At 40.6% G+C, this 18,263-nt stretch overlaps 1 protein-coding gene across 1 annotated transcript; it reads right to left on the bottom strand.

Annotated features, from left to right (window-relative positions):
• Window positions 1-1,252: 1,252 nt before the first annotated feature.
• Window positions 1,253-18,060, bottom strand: LOC138885080 (uncharacterized). The gene is made up of 2 exons (XM_070165976.1): window positions 17,417-18,060; window positions 1,253-1,412 (listed from the first exon to the last, which is right to left on the bottom strand). Exons 1-2 carry the CDS (start codon window positions 18,058-18,060, stop codon window positions 1,253-1,255), a joined length of 804 nt encoding a protein of 267 aa, XP_070022077.1.
• Window positions 18,061-18,263: the final 203 nt, after the last annotated feature.

Raw genomic sequence — 18,263 nt, 5'->3', positions numbered from 1 at the left:
GCGGAGGGGGGGGGGAGGGGCGGTTGTGGAGTTGGTCCACAAAAGTCTTTTTCAATGGGGTGTACAACTATATATTATATTTTCCAAATGAAAATAATTTGGGAGGGGGAGCTGGAGTACTCATATTTTTTATAACTCTTCTAGAAATTTCACAGACACTTCTTGATTTTCAGATTTAGTAGTCATATGTACATTGTATATTGTACAATTACACCTGTAACGGCCTTGTGTACTTTTGTAGCTTTAAATTCTATTCTGTGTGCATGACTTTTTTTTGTTAGAAAGATAATTGCATTAAACATAAATAAAGTTGCTATAGAGAGGGTAATGATGTTGAGACTAGGTTATAGTTTATGTTTGTTTGATCAATACAGGAACTACAGCTATTAAAACTAGCACTGTTATCCAGTGTGTTATCACTAGAGGAAGCAGCCAATTGTTGTCGTTTGTCCCATTGTAGTTGATGCGTTCATGTTGTCTTCCTTAGGCGAGTGTCCCCTGCTCGATCCCTTTGCAAAAAGATATTGACAAAATCCGATGGGTGATCAAAAATGGTTGCAGTTGTAGTAGAGTCCATGCTGCACTCCGCTTTTGCTAAGCCATCAGCCACCTCGCTCCTCTCTCTGTAGGTGTGTATAATAGTAGGACTATGCAGCTTGTTCAGGAGGTGCCTGCAGTCATGAATTAAGTTAGTATAAAGGGGTTGTCTTGTTTTAATATCGTGATTACCTCTGTTGCATCAATATTAATTTCCAGTCGAACTAAATGATATGCGTTTGTCAGTTCTAGTCCGTAGAATAGAGCATGTAGTTCTGTTTGAACAATGTTGGCACTGCCCAAATTCCCTGCAAAACCTACGATCCAATTGCCATTGGAGTCACGTATTACTCCGCCTATTCCTGCTTTCTGAGTTAATGGTACTACCGCCTCATCCGTGTTTAATTTATAGTAGTTTTGTTTCGGAGGTATCCATTTAATGGGTTGCATTAAAATTTGTTTTTTATAGTGACCCTTGCAGCGAGATAGGTGAATTTGAGAGCATGATTAGTAATCTGTGTAAGAGTTAAGTGTTGTCGTGTATTATTGAATTTGTTATGGTTACGATTCAGCCAAATGTCTCATAAAGTGTATGAGAAGAATGTTTTCCTATTTATGAGGTGAGGCATATTGCTATAATTAGTGTTCATTATTTTAATTAGCCATTCTGAGGGTTGTGGGGATTGATTCAAGGGATTGATAATGTTAGTTAATCCTAATGTGAAGTAGAAGGGGACACAACTGGAACCTGAGGGGTCACAGGAGTCTGGGAGTCTGAAGGCTCTACATCAACTGGACCCTGAGTCTGAACCTCTGGGGGAGCAACAACATCACTAATGCGCGTGATATCAATGTCCTTCAGCTTCTCCCATGTCCTGTCAGTGTGTGGCATGGTAAGGACATTCACAGCTTTACAGAGGGTTGTGATCAAACAGGGAAATGGAAGCGAAGTGGCGTGCTGCTTTCATTCCAAATATGAGATACATGTTGACAATGGAGAAAGATATGGTTGATTGTCTCTGGTGCTGTATGGCAAAGTTGGCAGTGGTCGTCGATTGTGATGCCTATATGATGTAGATAAGATTTTGTTGGTAATTTATTGTGCATGATAAGCCATATGAAGGTTTTTATCTTAGGAGGTATTTGTATTTTTCATATCCAATTATAAGTAATTTGTGATTCCTGCATTTGTAATTCTTTTTGTAGCAAATGGGAGTACATCGACTGAACAGTAAATGCGTCATTATTCGTAATTCCCCAGGAGAGGGTATCCATTTTGCTTGTGTATATAGGTACATTAACCCTATTTAATTTTGTTTTAAAATCGTTTGTCACATTAAAAGGAATTTTTGCCCAATTCCAAGCATTATGTTGCCTGTAATTATTAATATTCATGTTATATGTTCGAAAGATATAGGCCCAGGGAGTAGTGATCTTATAGTGGTATTGGGAGCAATCCATGGTTCTGTCCAGAAGTTTATGTTGGAATGTTGCCCTATTTGCCATTTAATGCCAACTTGACATTTTTGCCATCCTAACATAATGTTCTTCCAAATGTGTGATGAGTTTTTGGTTGCGCATCTATCATTGTATTTATGAATAAGAGTGGAAGCCCATAAAGAATTTGGATAGTGAAAAAGGCGTCCTGCCAAGCTGGCCAATAGTGCCTCATTTTTTAATTGAAGTCTTTGTATAGCTAAACCTCCTATGTTCTTGGGCATTGTAATTGTTTTCCAATTAACTAAATTAATTTTTTTTTGTTGTTGTGTACTTCCCCAAAGGAAATTACCCATGTATTGTTCCATTTTTTTAAGAATTGATTGAGGAATTTCAATGTATTGCATTATATGGGTCGATAAGCTTGATAGGGTTGCTTGATTAGAGTTATTCTCCCCGGGAGAGAAAGAAAATTTGTTTTCCATCCTGCCAATCGAGCCTTGAAGTTATCTAAGAGATATTGGAAGTCTGATTGTTGAGGACATTTTTGGGACATTGGAATTCCTAAATATTTCCCAAAATGTTGCCCTTCACGCATGTTAAAGCTGGCAAGTATGTTGGATTTGGCTTGAGGGTCACAATTATTGGAGAAGAAAATTCTTGATTTATTGAAGTTCAGTGTTTGTCCAGAAATCTTATTAAAGCTGTTGATTGTATCAATGATGGTGTTGAAACTCATATCTTGTACTGTAGAGAGTAATATAATTTCATCTGCGAAGAAGAGATGTAATAGTTGTGGTCCATTTTTAGAGAGTTGAATAGGTTTCCATCGTAGGTAATCTACTGATTGGAATATATTCCTAGATAGGCGTTCTAAGCACATGATAAATATATAGGGTGATAAGGGGTTTCCTTGACGTATTCCCCTATTGGGGTGAAAGAAGTGAGTAGGTGATCCGTTTATCAGGATAGATATGGACGATGTTGTCACACGGGACATGATAAGACATATTAGATTTTTTAGCAAATTGAAATAGTGGAGTGTACTATGGATGAAAGATCATTCGAGCTTATCAAAAGCTTTTTCCAAATCTAATTTTAGCAACATGTGACCTATTCGTCCTTTTTTCTTCTTTTTTAAGTGTTGAAGTATTTCTTGTACAATATAGCGTTATCTGAGGCCCTTTTTCCCTGTTGAAAATTGGATTGTGTGGGTCCAATTAATTTTGGTAATAGAGGTTTGAGTCTGTTAACAATAATTTTTGTAATAATTTTGTAAGTTGTGTTACATAAACTTATGGGTCGATATTGAGTGATTGCTATAGCGTTTTTTACTTTTGGAATTAAGCACGGATAAGTTTTGTTAATTTTTTCTGGTATCTTGCTTTCCTTGAAAGCATTATGGCAATATTGAATAAGTGATTGACTCACGTGTTGCCAATATGTTTGAAAAAAATATGGATGAAGGTCATCCGGCCCAGGTGCTTTAAAAGGTTGAAAAGAGAAGATTGTTGTTTGATTTCATGTAGGTGCACTGGTTTAGCCAGATATTGTTGATCAGCGCAGTTTAATGAATTGATTATTGGGTAATTTTTCGTGATATGCTTAGTAAAGCAGTGTTGTGTTGTGAAAAGGTCAGTGTAGTAGTGGATTATGAATTTTTGTATTTCCGTTTGATCAAAAGTTCAAATTTCCTACACTATCTTGTAAAGTATTTAGGGTTTAGGGTTTTGGTATTTGCGTCACCGTCATTTAGCCAATGAATTCTAGATTTCAATTTCCAAAATCTTCTTCTTGCCTAAGCAAATTACTAAATTCTTGAGTTAGTTGTATTTCTAGGTTCTGGGGGAAATGGCTAGTAGGATAGTGAATTGAGTTTTATATGCCATTAATTCTATTTAATAGATTTCTTATTTTGGTGAAAATGTTCCCAAAAGTATGCTTGATCCAATAAGTAACATTCTCCCTAAAAACTGTCATGGCTTCTTCTAAAGATGAACTATGTTGACATGATTGTTGAATTATATTAATAATGGAAGGGTTTGTAGTCCAAATTTTTTCAAAATGGAATACTTTATTCTAGGGACCCTATTTTGTTGAAGTGTGACCAAAATAGGACAATGGTCAGAATATGTGCGTGGTAGGTGTTTGTAACGACCCGAACCGTCGTTTTCTGTATTTTTGTCCCATATTCCCCGTTAAATACTTATTCATATTTCAATATGTGTACTTGGTGAATTTGAGTCAATTCGGATCGAGTTTGGTATGAAATGGGACAATTAGTCTCTTTAAGGAAGAATTAGTTTGGAATAGTCAACCGGACGTTGACTTGTGAGTTAGAGGGCTCGTAATTAAATTCCGATGATTCGGTTAGTTTCGGGGGATGATTTAAGGCCTAGGAGCGCAATTGGAATTAATTTTGGAGGTCCAGTCAAGAAATTAGCTCATTTTGGTGAAGTTAGTATTTTGGCGATTTCCGGTTGATAGGTGAAATTTTGATCCGACAGTCGGAATGGAATTCTGAGAATTTATATAGCTTCGTTATGTCATTTTGGACTTGTGTGCAAAATTTGAAGTCAATCGGACGTGATTTGATAGGTTTCGGCATCGGAAATAGAAGTTGGAAATTCTAAAGTTCATAAAACTTGGATTGGAGGTTGATTCATGATTTTAGCATTGTTTGATGTGATTTGAGGCCTCGAGCAAGTCCGTAATGTATTTTGGGACTGGTTGGTATTATTGGTCGGGGTCCCGGGGGCCTCGGGTGTGTTTCGGATGCCCAACGGGTCATTTTTGGAAGATTTTTGCCGTTTTGAGCATAAATGTAATGATCTAAAGGTTCATTTTTAGTTCTAGAGATCCAAATTTGATTTCGAGACTTCCATAATTTAAATCATGAATTATAGGACTGATCTGAAAATTTTGGTTTAATTTCATTAAGTCGCGATTGGGTTTTTGACGTGAAATGTGAGTTAATTGTTTAACGAGCGAAATGGGTATTGAACTGAGCAAACGAGCTCTGAATTGAGTTTTGATTGAAGGGTTGCGTTCGTATTATTATTTTTGACTCATAGGAATAAGAATCGTCTAATTCCGAGTTCGTATAATAGAGTTAGAGTCATTTTAGTGAAAAATGGCTGTGATGCAAATTTCTTAAAAGCTACTGTATTTTCTGCAGCAGTGAACAGTACCCGCGCGTGAACAGTAACCGCGCGGGTGAACAGTGAACAGTGACCTCACGCGCATGAACAATGCCCCTGCGTGAACAGCACCGAAAATTTCTGGACAGATTTAATGTCTAGCAGTCCGAGTTTGGTCATTTTTTTGACTTTCAAGCTCGGATTTTGGGCGATTTTTAGCAAGAAATCTTGGAAAATCTTGAGGTAAGTCACTTGTGATTATTTCTACTCCATAATATTAAATTATCATCGAATAATCCAACTAGATTACATATTTTTGAGGAGTAAATTGAAGATTTAGGCCTAAGGATTTGAAAATAAGATTTGAACATTCTAGGGGTCATTTGAACTCCGATTTTGGTAAATTTTATATGTACGGACTCGTGGCGATATGAGAAATCCGGTGATGTAACTTTCATAATTTTTCGAGAAGTGGGCCCGGGGCTCGGGTTTTGCGAATTTCGTGAATTTCGATATTTTTGAGTCTTTTCGATTGGGTTATATTCCCTTAGCCTATTTTAATGTATTCGTTGTGGTTTTGACCAGATTCGACGCGCGAAGAGGTAAATTCGAGAGGCAAGGGCATAGAGGAGTAGACGTTGGACCGTCTTGAGGTGAGTAATGATTTTAAATGATGCACTGAGGGTTTGAAACCCCGGATTGCACAACATACTGCTATGTCGAGATGATATGAGACACGCGTTGTATGACGAGCGCGGGGTCATTTACTATTGGGGATTGTGACTTGGTCCATCCCAGTTGATATTTTTACCGCGTAATTGATAAAAATGTATTGTTTTTCACTATGATTGGGCTTATTGCCATATTTGGGCTTCGTGCCAATTATCTGAAATCTTTTGTGAATTTACATCACTATTTTCCTCACGAATTAAAATATTATTTGAACTCAGTCCAATTGAATTATATTATTTTGTGAACTCAACTACATTTATACTCAACTCGAGATTTAATGATATTTATAATGTTGTTGAGCTGAGCACTATTGTTTTACTGATGCCCAAGAGGCTTATGATTATTTTCTGGACTGATTGAGGCCGAGGGCCATACGTGAGGATATGTTGAGTGATGTGAGGAGGCTTTCAGGCCTCGAGTGTTATATGAGGAGGCTTTCAGGCCTCGTGTGTGATGTGTGAAGGCTTTCAGGCCTATTGATATTGCGCTTGGGCTGTAGGAGCCCCTCCGGAGTCTGTACACACCCCCAGTGAGCGCAGGGTACCCAGGTGAGTTGGGAGTGGGCCCGAGAGGCCGTTGCTTGTGTGTGGTGAGTTGGGAGTGAGCCCGAGGGGCTGATGTTGTGTGCTGGTGAGTTGGGAGTGAGCCCGAGGGGCTGATACTATACTGAGATTTACATATTGAGCCCGAGGGGCAAGCTTTTGATTTATCCTTACTGTGGAAATTATTTGTCTTTACTGTTTTAAAAGAAGAATTATCTGATACTCACTATTTTACTGTATAACTGATTTTACTGCTTGGGATAGCGCTATATTATGCCGTTATGAGATTTCATATTTTCGGTCGTTATTTATTTTTATTAGTCACTGGGTCAGAGTACTCACATTACTCCCTGCACCATGTGTGCAGATACAGGCAGAGCTGAGTTCGCTCCTGAGCGCTGATTCTTTCCAGACCAGGCGGTGACTAGGAGTAACGAGGTAGCTGTTGACGTCCGCAGCCCCGTTTTCTCCCTTATCTTTGTTATTTATGATAATTCCAGACTTTGTAAAATATTAGTAAACTCTGTAGTAGCTCATGACTTGTGACACCCCGATTTCGGGCTGAGTTGGGAGGGTTTTCCTTGTTCTATCACGTTTATTTCGCATTTAAGATTATATTGCCCATGATTTAGACTTATTCCTGCTAAGTAATTATAAAGAGATGTACTGTTTTGTTGATTGGCTGGCCTTGTCCTCACGAGAGGCGCCATCACGACCGGGTTGGGATTTTGGGTCGTGACAAGTTGGTATCAGAGCTTAGGTTACTAGGTCTCGCGAGTCATGAGCAGGTTTAGTAGAGTCTCGCGGATCGGTACAGAGACGTCTGTATTTATCCTCGAGAGGCTGCAGAACCTTTAGAAAAACTTCATATTCTTGAATTCTTATCGTGCGTCCTTGATTCAGCTGGAAAAAAAATAACTCTTACAATTCCATCCACGTGTTCGTATGCGCGAACGAGCGCTCAGTATTAGATGTGCCTTGATGGCTTGTAATTCCCCGGACGAAGGGCGAGACGTAATCGCTATGAGTTTGATGTTAGGCCAGTCTGGAGGACTTGAGGCTGGATCCTTGCCTATGGCTTGAGCACCGAAGTGCTGATTGTGCGAGCAAGAGTTTTGAAATTATATGTCCGGTATTGTCCCTATTAGTGGGAATGATGGTTGGATAGCCACGTGAGGAGTATGTTAGTACTGCGAGATATATCTATATGACTTGGAGGTGACGAGGAAGGGCGTCAGGATAATAGATGAACTATTAAGTGTTTGATTTTCATTGTGATCTGATGTGTAGCCCCGAGTTATGGGCACGTGAAGAATCTTTTCATGTCTCCTGTTTGGAGTGAAGTAATTTCATGTTACGGTGTGAGTTTAGACTCAGGAAGACTAAGTGATTGTGTAATGTGAATGACGGTGGAAGGTATACAAAAATATTAATTAGAAGTGAAACATGTGGTTATCTCCTGCGGAGTGTTCTAAGGTGGTGCGATTCTTATACTCTCTATTAGAAGATCTCATTTACAAGTAAATAATATGCGTTGAAATCTAAATTTGGTCGCCAAGAGAGTAGGCTTAACTGTTATGTGAGTGAATGCAAGAATTGCAGAAGAGTTAAAATTCTAGATGATTTGTGTTTCCACAAGCTTATGAAGGAGTGAGTTCAATCTCACTATGGTATTACGGCAATAATAGAGTATGTGCGTTATGATTTATTGAGTGCGTTTTGATCTATGTCTTTGAGCCAAGTTGGGGAGTTTGCTATTAAATAAGTTGATTGCACGATTTTGTGCTATATTGGTTCCAGTTTGAGGCGTGTTGGTGAGTTGGTTATTGCTTACGGGGATTAAGGTCGATCAGGCGGTGGACGGGCCTGTTTTTTTTTATGTTATTGTTTCAAATGATGTCATTACAGGAATTGTCCAGTCTGCCATAGATATGCCTCCGTATTATTCGATCCCGGTTCCACATATTCTTATGTGTCCTTATATTTTGCTCATTATTTGGGTATGCCCCGAGAGTTTCCTTCTTTATCTGTTCATGTATCTACCCCGGTGGGCGATACTGTTGTTGTGGACCGTGTGTACCGGTCATGTGTTGTGATTATTGAGGGTCTGGAGACCCGAGTTGATCTATTGCTGTTGAGCATGATAGATTTTGATATTATTCTGGGCATGGATTGGTTATCTCCATATCATGTTATTCTAGATTGTCATGCTAAGACAGTTACTTTGGCTATTCCGGGTGTTCCGAGGATCGAGTGGCATGGCATGACTGATTATGTCTCTAGCAGAGTAATTTCTTTCTTGAAAGCCCAGCGTATGGTTGGGAAGGGTTATCTATCATATCTGGATTTTGTGCGGGATGTTGGAGCTGAGACTCCTAGTATTGATTATATCCCAGTTGTGAGGGATTTTCCTGATGTATTTCCTGCAGACCTGTCGGGCATGCGCCGGACAGGGATATTGATTTTGGCATTGACTTAGTGCCGGGCACTCAGCCCATTTATATTCCGCCATATCGTATGGCACCAGCAGAGCTGAAAGAATTGAAGGAGCAGCTTCAGGAACTCCTAGATAAGGGGTTCATTCGGCCTAGCGTGTCCCCGTGGGGTGCACCTGTTTTATTTGTGAAGAAGAAAGATGGCACAATGAGAATGTGCATTGATTATAGGCAGTTGAATAAGGTAACAGTGAAGAACAAGTATCCTTTGCCTCGCATTGATGACTTATTTGATCAGCTTCAGGGAGCGAGGGTATTTTCTAAGATTGATCTCCGTTCGGGCTATCACCAGTTGAAAATCAGGGAGTCGGATATTCCCAAGACTGCCTTCAGGACTAGATATGGTCACTATGAATTTTTGGTTATGTCTTTCGGGCTGACCAATGCCCCAGCAGCGTTCATGCATTTGATGAACAGTGTATTTCAGCCTTATCTGGATGCATTTGTTATTGTATTCATTGATGATATCCTGGTGTACTCGCGTAGCCAAGAGGAGCATGCCCAGCATTTGCGTGTAGTGTTGCAGAGATTGAGAGAGGAGAAGCTTTATGCAAAATTCTCCAAATGTGAATTTTGGCTAAGTTCTGTGGCATTTTTGGGACACATAGTGTCCAGCGAGGGTATACAGGTTGATCCAAGGAAGATAGAAGCAGTTCAGAGTTGGTCTAGACCGTCCTCAGTCACAGAGATTCGGAGTTTTCTTGGGCTAGCAGGCTATTATCGCTAATTTGTTCAGGGGTTTTCTTCTATTGCATCGCCTTTGACCAAGTTGACTCAGAAAGGTGCCCCATTTGTATTGTCCGGCGAGTGTGAGGAGAGCTTTCAGAAGCTCAAGGCACTTTTGACCACAGCTCCAGTGTTGGTGTTACCGTCAGCTATAGGTTCATACACGGTATATTGTGATGCTTCCAGAGTTGGGATTGGTTGTGTGCTAATGCAGGAGGGTAGAGTTATTGCTTATGCTTCTCGTCAGTTGAAGCCCCATGAGAAGAACTACCATGTTCATGATTTGGAGTTGGCTGCTATAGTTCATGCCTTAAAAATTTGGAGGCACTATTTATATGGCGTATCTTGTGAGGTATTCACTGATCATCGCAGTCTTCAGCATTTATTTAAACAAAAAGATCTTAATTTGAGGCAGCGGAGATGGCTTGAGTTACTTAAAGACTATGATATTACCATTCTATATCATTGGGGAAAGGCCAATGTAGTGGCCGACGCGTTGAGCCAAAAGGCAGTCAGTATGGGGAGTTTGGCTTACATCCCAGTTGGGGAGAGGCCTCTTGCAGTTGATGTTCAGACCTTGGCCAATCAGTTGGTGCGGTTAGATATTTCTGAGCCTAGCCGGGTATTGGCTAGTGTGGTTTCTCGATCTTCCTTATATGATCGCATCAGAGAGCACCAGTATGATGATCCGCATTTGCTTGTCCTTAAGGACAGAGTTCAGCATGATAATGCCAAAGATGTGACTATAGGTGATGATGGCGTATTGAGGATGCAGGGCCGTATTTGTGTGCCCGATGTTGATGGGCTTAGAGATTTGATTCTTGAGGAGGCTCACAGTTCGCGGTATTCCATCCATCCGGGTGCTGCGAAGATGTATCAGGACTTGAGACAGCATTACTAGTGGAGGAGAATGAGGAAAGACATTGTGGGATATGTGGCTCGGTGTCTCAACTGTCAGCAGGTGAAAAATGAGCATCAGAGACCAGGCGGTTTGCTTCAGCAGATGATTATTCCTGAGTGGAAATGGTATAGAGTTACTATGGATTTCGTGAGTGGCCTTCCTCAGACTTTGAAGAATTTTGATTCGATTTGGGTCGTTGTGGATAGGCTGACCAAGTCAGCGCATTTCATTCTGGTGTGTACCACATATTCTGCGGAGCGGCTGGCTAGGATCTTTATTCAGGAGATTGTGCGGTTGCATGGTGTTCCAGTTACTATTATTTCGGATAGAGGTACTCAGTTCTCTTCTCAGTTTTGGAGGACTTTTCAGCACGAGTTGGGCACTCAGGTGGAGTTGAGTTCAGCATTTCATCCTCAGACGGACGGACAGTCCGAGCGTACTATTCAGATATTGGAGGATATGTTGCGTGCCTGCGTGATTGATTTTGGAGGTTCTTGGGTTGAATTTTTACCACTTGCAGAGTTTGCCTACAACAACAGCTATCAGTCCAGTATTCAGATGGCACCGTATGAGGCCTTATATGGGAGGCGGTGTAGAACTCCAGTGGGTTGGTTTGAGCCCGGTGAGGCTAGGTTGTTGGGGACAGATTTGGTCCAGGATGCCTTAGAAAAGGTGAAGGTGATTCAGGAAAGACTTCGCACAGCTCAGTCGCATCAAAAGAGTTATGCGGACCGGAAGGTCCGAGATGTGTCATTTATGGAGGGCGAGAAGGTTTTGCTGAAGGTTTCGCCGATGAAGGGTGTTACGAGGTTCGGAAAGAAAAGGAAGTTGAGTCCGCGGTTTATTGGACCATTTGAGGTACTTAAGAGGATTGGAGAGGTGGCTTACGAACTTGCTTTGCCGCCTAGATTGTCGGGTGTTCATCCGATATTCGATGTGTCCATGCTCCGGAAGTACATTGGGGACCCGTCTCATATTTTAGATTTCAGTACAGTACAGTTAGATGAAAATTTGACTTATAATGTGGAGCCAGTGGCTATTTTGAGTCGACAGGTTCAAAAATTGAGATAAAAAGAAATAGCATCAGTGAAAGTACAGTGGAGAGGTCGGCCCATGGAGGAGGCTACTTGGGAGACCGAGCAGGAGATGCGGAGCAGGTACCCGCACCTATTTGAAACTCCAGGTATGTTTCTTAACTCGCTCGAGGACAAGCGTTTGTTTTAGTTGGGGAGAATGTAACGACCCGAACTGTCGTTTCCTGTATTTTTGTCTTGTATTCCCCGTTAAATGCTTATTCATGTTTCAATATGTGTACTTGGTGAATTTGAGTCAATTCGGATTGAGTTTGGTATGAAATGGGACAATTAGTCTCTTTAAGGAAGAATTAGTTTGGAAAAGTCAACTAGACGTTGACTTGTTAGTTAGAGGGCTCGGAATTGAATTCCGATGATTCGGTTAGTTTTGGGGGATGATTTAAGTCCTAGGAGCGCAATCGGAATTAATTTTGGAGGTCCGGTGAAGAAATTTGCTCATTTTGGCGAAGTTAGTATTTTGGCGATTTCCGATTGATAGGTGAAATTTTGATCCGACGGTCGGAATGGAATTCCGAGAATTTTTGTAGCTTCGTTATGTCATTTTGGACTTGTGTGCAAAATTTGAAATCAATCGGACGTGATTTGATAGGTTTCGGCATCGGAAATAGAAGTTGGAAATTCTAAAGTTCATAAAACTTGGATTGGAGGTTGATTCATGATTTTAGCGTTGTTTGATGTGATTTGAGGCCTCGAGCAAGTCCGTAATGTATTTTGGGACTGGTTGGTATTATTGGTCGGGGTCCCGAGGGCCTCGGGTGTGTTTCGGATGCCCAACGGGTCATTTTTGGAAGATTTTTGCCGTTTTGAGCATAAATGTAATGATCTAAAGGTTCATTTTTAGTTCTAGAGATCCAAATTTGATTTCGAGACTTCCAGAATTTAAATCATGAATTATAGGACTGATCTGGAAATTTTGGTTTAATTTCATTAAGTCGCGATTGGGTTTTTGACGTGAAATGTGAGTTAATTGTTTAACGAGCGAAATGGGTATTGAACTGGGCAAACGAGCTCTGAATTGAGTTTCGATTGAAGGGTTGCGTTCGTATTATTATTTGTGACTCAGAGGAACAAGAATCGTCTAATTCTAAGTTCGTATAATGGAGTTAGATCCATTTTAGTGAAACATGGTTGTGCTGCAAATTTCTTAAAAGCTACAGTATTTTCTGCAGCAATGAACAGTACCCGCGCGTGAGAAGTAACCGCGCGGGTGAACAGTGCCCGAAAATTTCTGGACAGATTTAATGTCCAGCAGTCCGAGTTTGGTCATTTTTTTTTACTTCCAAGCTCGGATTTTGGGCGATTTTTAGCAAGAAATCTTGGGAAATCTTGAGGTAAGTCACTTGTGATTATTTCTACTCCATATTATTAAATTATCATCGAATAATCCGACTAGATTACATGTTTTTGAGGAGTAAATTGAAGATTTAGGCCTAGGGATTTGAAAATAAGATTTGAAGATTTGAGGGGTCATTTGAACTCCGATTTTGGTAAATTTTATATGTACGGACTCGTGGCGAGACGAAAAATCCGGTGATGTGACTTTCATAATTTTTCGAGAAGTGGGCCCGGGGCTCGGGTTTTGCGAATTTCGTGAATTTCGATATTTTTTGAGTCTTTTCGATTGGGTTATATTCCCTTAGCCTATTGTAATGTACTTGTTGTGGTTTTGACCAGATACGACGCACGAAGAGGTAAATTCGAGAGGCAAGGGCATAGCGGAGTAGACGTTGGACCGTCTTGAGGTGAGTAATGATTTTAAATGATGCACTGAGGGTTTGAAACCCCGGATTGCACAACATACTGCTATGTTGAGATGAGACACGCGTTGTATGACGAGCGCGGGGTCATTTACTATTGGGGATTGTGACTTGGTCCATCCCAGTTGATATTTTTACCGCGTAATTGATAAAGATTTATTGTTTTTCACTATGATTGGGCTTATTGCCATATTTGGGCTTCGTGCCAATTATCTGAAATCTTTTGTGAATTTACATCACTATTTTCCTCACGAATTGAAATATTATTTGAACTCAGTCCAATTGAATTATATTATTTTGTGAACTCAGCTACATTTATACTCAACTCGAGATTTAATGATATTTATAATGTTGTTGAGCTGAGCACTATTGTTTTACTGATGCCCAAGAGGCTTATGATTATTTTCTGGACTGATTGAGGCCGAGGGCCATACGTGAGGATATGTTGAGTGATGTGAGGAGGCTTTCAGGCCTCGAGTGTTATATGAGGAGGCTTTCAGGCCTCGTGTGTGATGTGTGAAGGCTTTCAGGCCTATTGATATTGCGCTTGGGCTGTAGGAGCCCCTCCGGAGTCTGTACACACCCCCAGTGAGCGCAGGGTACCCAGGTGAGTTGGGAGTGGGCCCGAGAGGCCGTTGCTTGTGTGTGGTGAGTTGGGAGTGAGCCCGAGGGGCTGATGTTGTGTGCTGGTGAGTTGGGAGTGAGCCCGAGGGGCTGATACTATACTGAGATTTACATATTGAGCCCGAGGGGCAAGCTTTTGATTTATCCTTACTGTGGAAATTATTTGTCTTTACTGTTTTAAAAGAAGAATTATCTGATACTCACTATTTTACTGTATAACTGATTTTACTGCTTGGGATAGCGTTATATTGTGCCGTTATGAGATTTCATGTTTTCAGTCGTTATTTATTTTTATTACTCACTGGGTCGGAGTACTCACATTACTCCCTGCACCATGTGTGCAGATACAGGCAGAGCTGAGTTCGCTCTTGAGCACTGATTCTTTCCAGACCAGGCGGTGACTAGGAGTAACGAGGTAGCTGTTGACGTCCGCAGCCCCGTTTTCTCCCTTATCTTTGTTATTTATGATAATTCCAGACTTCGTAAAATATTAGTAAACTTTGTAGTAGCTCATGACTTGTGACACCCCGATTTCGGGCTGAGTTGGGAGGGTTTTCCTTGTTCTATCACGTTTATTTCGCATTTAAAATTATATTTCCCATGATTTAGACTTATTCATGCTAAGTAATTATAAAGAGATGTACTGTTTTGTTGATTGGTTGGCCTTGTCCTCACGAGAGGCGCCATCACGACCGGGTTGGGATTTTGGGTCATGACAGTGTTGTACCACTGTTTCAGGGTAAATTTGGAGCCAATCAGAATTAGCTAGTATCTATCCAATCTCTCTAGAATAGTATTACCATTCCTACGTTTGTTTGTCCATGTATACATACTACCCTTAAACCCTAGGTCAAGTAAGTTACAATAATTTAGATATTTAGCAAAAGCATCCACCGTTGTGTTGTTAATAGGAGTACCTCCAAATTTTTTATTTTGTCTAATGACCTCATTAAAATCTCATCCAACTAGCCAAGGACCCTTATAAGAATCATATAGACATTTTAAATTATGCCATAGTAAGCTACGTGATTGAATAGTATTATTTGCATAAATGGAGGAAAGCAACCATTTTGTAGGGTTAGGCAATACCTGGACCATGCAGTACACTTCCTGTGTAGTCATGGTTAGTTCATCCACAAGTACCAAATCTGCATTCCATAGTAAAGTTATGCCACCTGACATTCCTTGTGCCTTAACTTGTGCCATGTGTGAGAAGTTAAAATCATTTTTTAAAAGTGTGTGATCATGCATGCGTGTCTCTAGTAGTGCAACTAAGACAGGTTTAATTTGTAGTTGTCCAACAGTGATCTAAACTGTCGTTTAAATTCTGCATTATTTGAGCTCTTACAATTCCAATTAAATTATTAAATTCATAATAGCTTGGGGGTTGTGTGGTTCATCTAGGTCAGCTACTTCAGTTGTCCCTCCCAGTGGTGCCTAAGAGTTCTGCTATATAGTAGGAGTCATTCTCAGAGATGGTATTATCACCATCGAGTATTTTCCTTCCTGTTGGTTTTGATTTACCTTGACGTTTACACTGCATGTTGTTATTTCTGGCGGGCATTTCAGTATGAACTTTTTTGCGTACTATTCTTTGAGGCTGTAGAGGTAGAAGCCCTTTATCCATATGAACTTTGTACGTGTTTCTCTCATTTCCTCCATTATTTCTGCTAATTCCAACCTTGTTTGCTCTCCTGATTTGTTGGGCGATTTAGGTCGAGTTATTGGAGGACTGAAGAGAGGTGACAGTGGTTCCTGAATGTTGGTTGGTGACAAAATCACTTCTGGTGGGGAGAAGGTGTTCATGTGTTGAAACCAAGGTGCATATATCATCCTCGTGTGATGTTAGTGGTAGAAAGGGAGAGCTCCCAAAACTTGTTGGAAGCTATGTAGTGGTGGAGTTATAGGGTGTGCCCATGGGGACGGGGTTGATGGTGAGGCCCTCGTTTGATCCAACAGTAGTGGTGTATGGATATTGGTCCATTGTGTTTGAGCTACTGCCTCCATCCTTAGCCTCATTCCCTCTGTAACAATCTCCGCTAAATGGGTAGGGTTTTGAAATAGTAGAATGATCTTTTGGTTGTTGAGTTCCATCGTGAAGATTAGGGAGTAACCCTGAAGTCCCATCTCGAGCCATGACTGTAGAGGGTACTCCAAGGGTGGTGTTTGGGAGGTGTATATCAGTGGGGTGGTGGGATTGGGATGAGGTGGACCGCTCATGATCAAACGTGGGAAGTGGAAGTGTTGGTGGTCGAGTTAGTGGTTTTCTCTGAAAGTTGTGTACCAAGGTCTTTGCATGGTGTTCAGAGATGATAGTGTTGTTTATATTGTGTTCTGGCAGTGGGTGTTGTAATGTGTTAAAGTTGTGTGTTGGTTTGGTTTCAATAGTGGTGGTGACTGAGTCAATGAATGTATTAGGCGTAGGGTTTAGGGTAGATAATTTCGTATCACATTAAGGGTTATGATTATTTAGAAGTGGGGGTAGAGAAGAGTGTATTTTAGGAGAGGAAGGTAACGTGGGGATTGGCCGGTTGGGGGTGGCATGCAGAGAGACAGATTGTAAGTGGTCGGATATAGATTTGGTGGATTTTGTGTATATATTGTCAGTGTTTGTGGCTGAGGTGTCGTGTGTAGGAGTAGAAATGGAGTTCGGCAGTCCAGCTGTATTAGCTAACGTGGTGTAGGGGGTGGAGATATGAGTATCCATTCGGTCTTCTATAGGTTGATCCTTACCCATAATATTATTAGCATTGTAATTGTTATTACTTCTCGGTGCAGGATTTGTTTTACTTAATTCTTTAATTGTGTTTTTAGTTATTACGGAGTGATTAGGGGTAACATAATCCTTAATTGGTGCTAGTTGGTCTGGGTCCATTAGGTCAGCTTCTACTGTATTTGGGCTCGTTGGGTTAGTGCATGGTTTTGGTATGGGCCCAGGCCCTTGATGTCCATTGTCCTCTATAGAGTCCAAATTTGTTAGTTTAGCAAAAATATTAGCAGTCACTACTAGATTAGGGTTTGTAGGAATACCTGAGTGTACCTAGGCGAGTTGCGTAGCCACTGCCTTACCTTTGCTCGTATGGTTAGCCTGTTGTTGATTTGGGCGTCCATCTGTGTGGCTATGTTGGTGGGGTTTGCTGTGTCTGGCGTTGGTTCGTTTTGGAAAACTAACAGTTTTCCACTCTGATTCCTTTGTCGAAGGAATGGGTGATGGAGGGTGCATATGGGAGGTATTGAGAGGTGTATGTGGTATCGAGTTTAGGGGTAGTGTTTAGGAAAATTGACAACTCCAACTTGCATGGCCAAATCTGTCACACCTAGTACAGAGGAGGTTGAGTCCTTCATACAGTAAAACTTGTTTGTGGGTGCCCAGATGAACATGTGTTTTAAGAGGTTTTTCCAATGGCACCTCAATACATATTCGTGCATACCTGCCTCGTGTAATAGAAGTGGTGCAAGTATCAACTTTTAATAGCTTTCCTATCTTGTTCCCAACTTTTTGTAGAATTTGAAAATCATAAAACTCAGTGGGCAGTTCTGGTAAACGTACCCATAGAACAGCATATGTTAGTTGGGCACCTGAAGCAATCAACTTGGGTTCCCAACGACGAACAGATAGAAAATGGTTTAATATGAACCAAGGTCCCTCGTGCAGAGCCTTATACATATTTTCCTCATAACGAAATTTGATAAGGAAAAAATTACATCCCAAATCAATGAGATGAATTTCCTCTGTGGGTTGCCAACTATTCATTAGTTTTGCCTTGAGCAGATGGTGTCCAACTGTTCTACCAAAGACCTTGACAATAATGGAATTTTGCCAAGGAGTGTATAGGTGAGCTTTGTCTTCAGCTGTTAAAGGTATAAAATCGTCGGAGTCATTTTCATTGGAAGTTTCATAAGTTAAGTCAACTATATTGTTGACAGATTGTGTGTTGGAAATGTAAGTCGGTAGGTTTGAGTTTGATGTTAGTGTTTGTAAAAAAGATTTGATTTGTGGGTGAGTTCCTGTTGTGTCAATTTGCATTTGGTTTGTAATTGGTGGATCCGTTGCTGTGGCTTGGTTGTGAAACATTGTAGACGGAGAAGAGGAGAGAACATGTTGGTTTTTTTTAATTGGGGTGCATGACTTTAATTTATAGTAGTAATTAATTTCTGTTTTCACAAATCTGCCCGTTATGATTAAATCATTTATCGCTTGTACTTTAGAGTTGTAAAAACAAAAATTAGATATTACTACAAAGGCATGCACATCAAATAGAATTTGAGCTATAAAAA

This window comes from Nicotiana sylvestris, chromosome 2 (genome assembly GCF_000393655.2).
Source record: "Nicotiana sylvestris chromosome 2, ASM39365v2, whole genome shotgun sequence".
Lineage (NCBI taxonomy): Eukaryota > Viridiplantae > Streptophyta > Magnoliopsida > Solanales > Solanaceae > Nicotiana > Nicotiana sylvestris.
This window is presented reverse-complemented; position numbering and strand designations above follow the sequence as displayed.

Bases quoted from the DNA above. Each gene is read 5' to 3' on its own strand.
- LOC138885080 (XM_070165976.1), bottom strand. From the start codon at position 18,060: ATGTTTCACAACCAAGCCACAGCAACGGATCCACCAATTACAAACCAA. The intron at 1,413-17,416 runs GTATGCACGAAT...ACACACTGACAG, and splicing joins ACTTCTATTACACGAGGCAG to GACATGGGAGAAGCTGAAGG.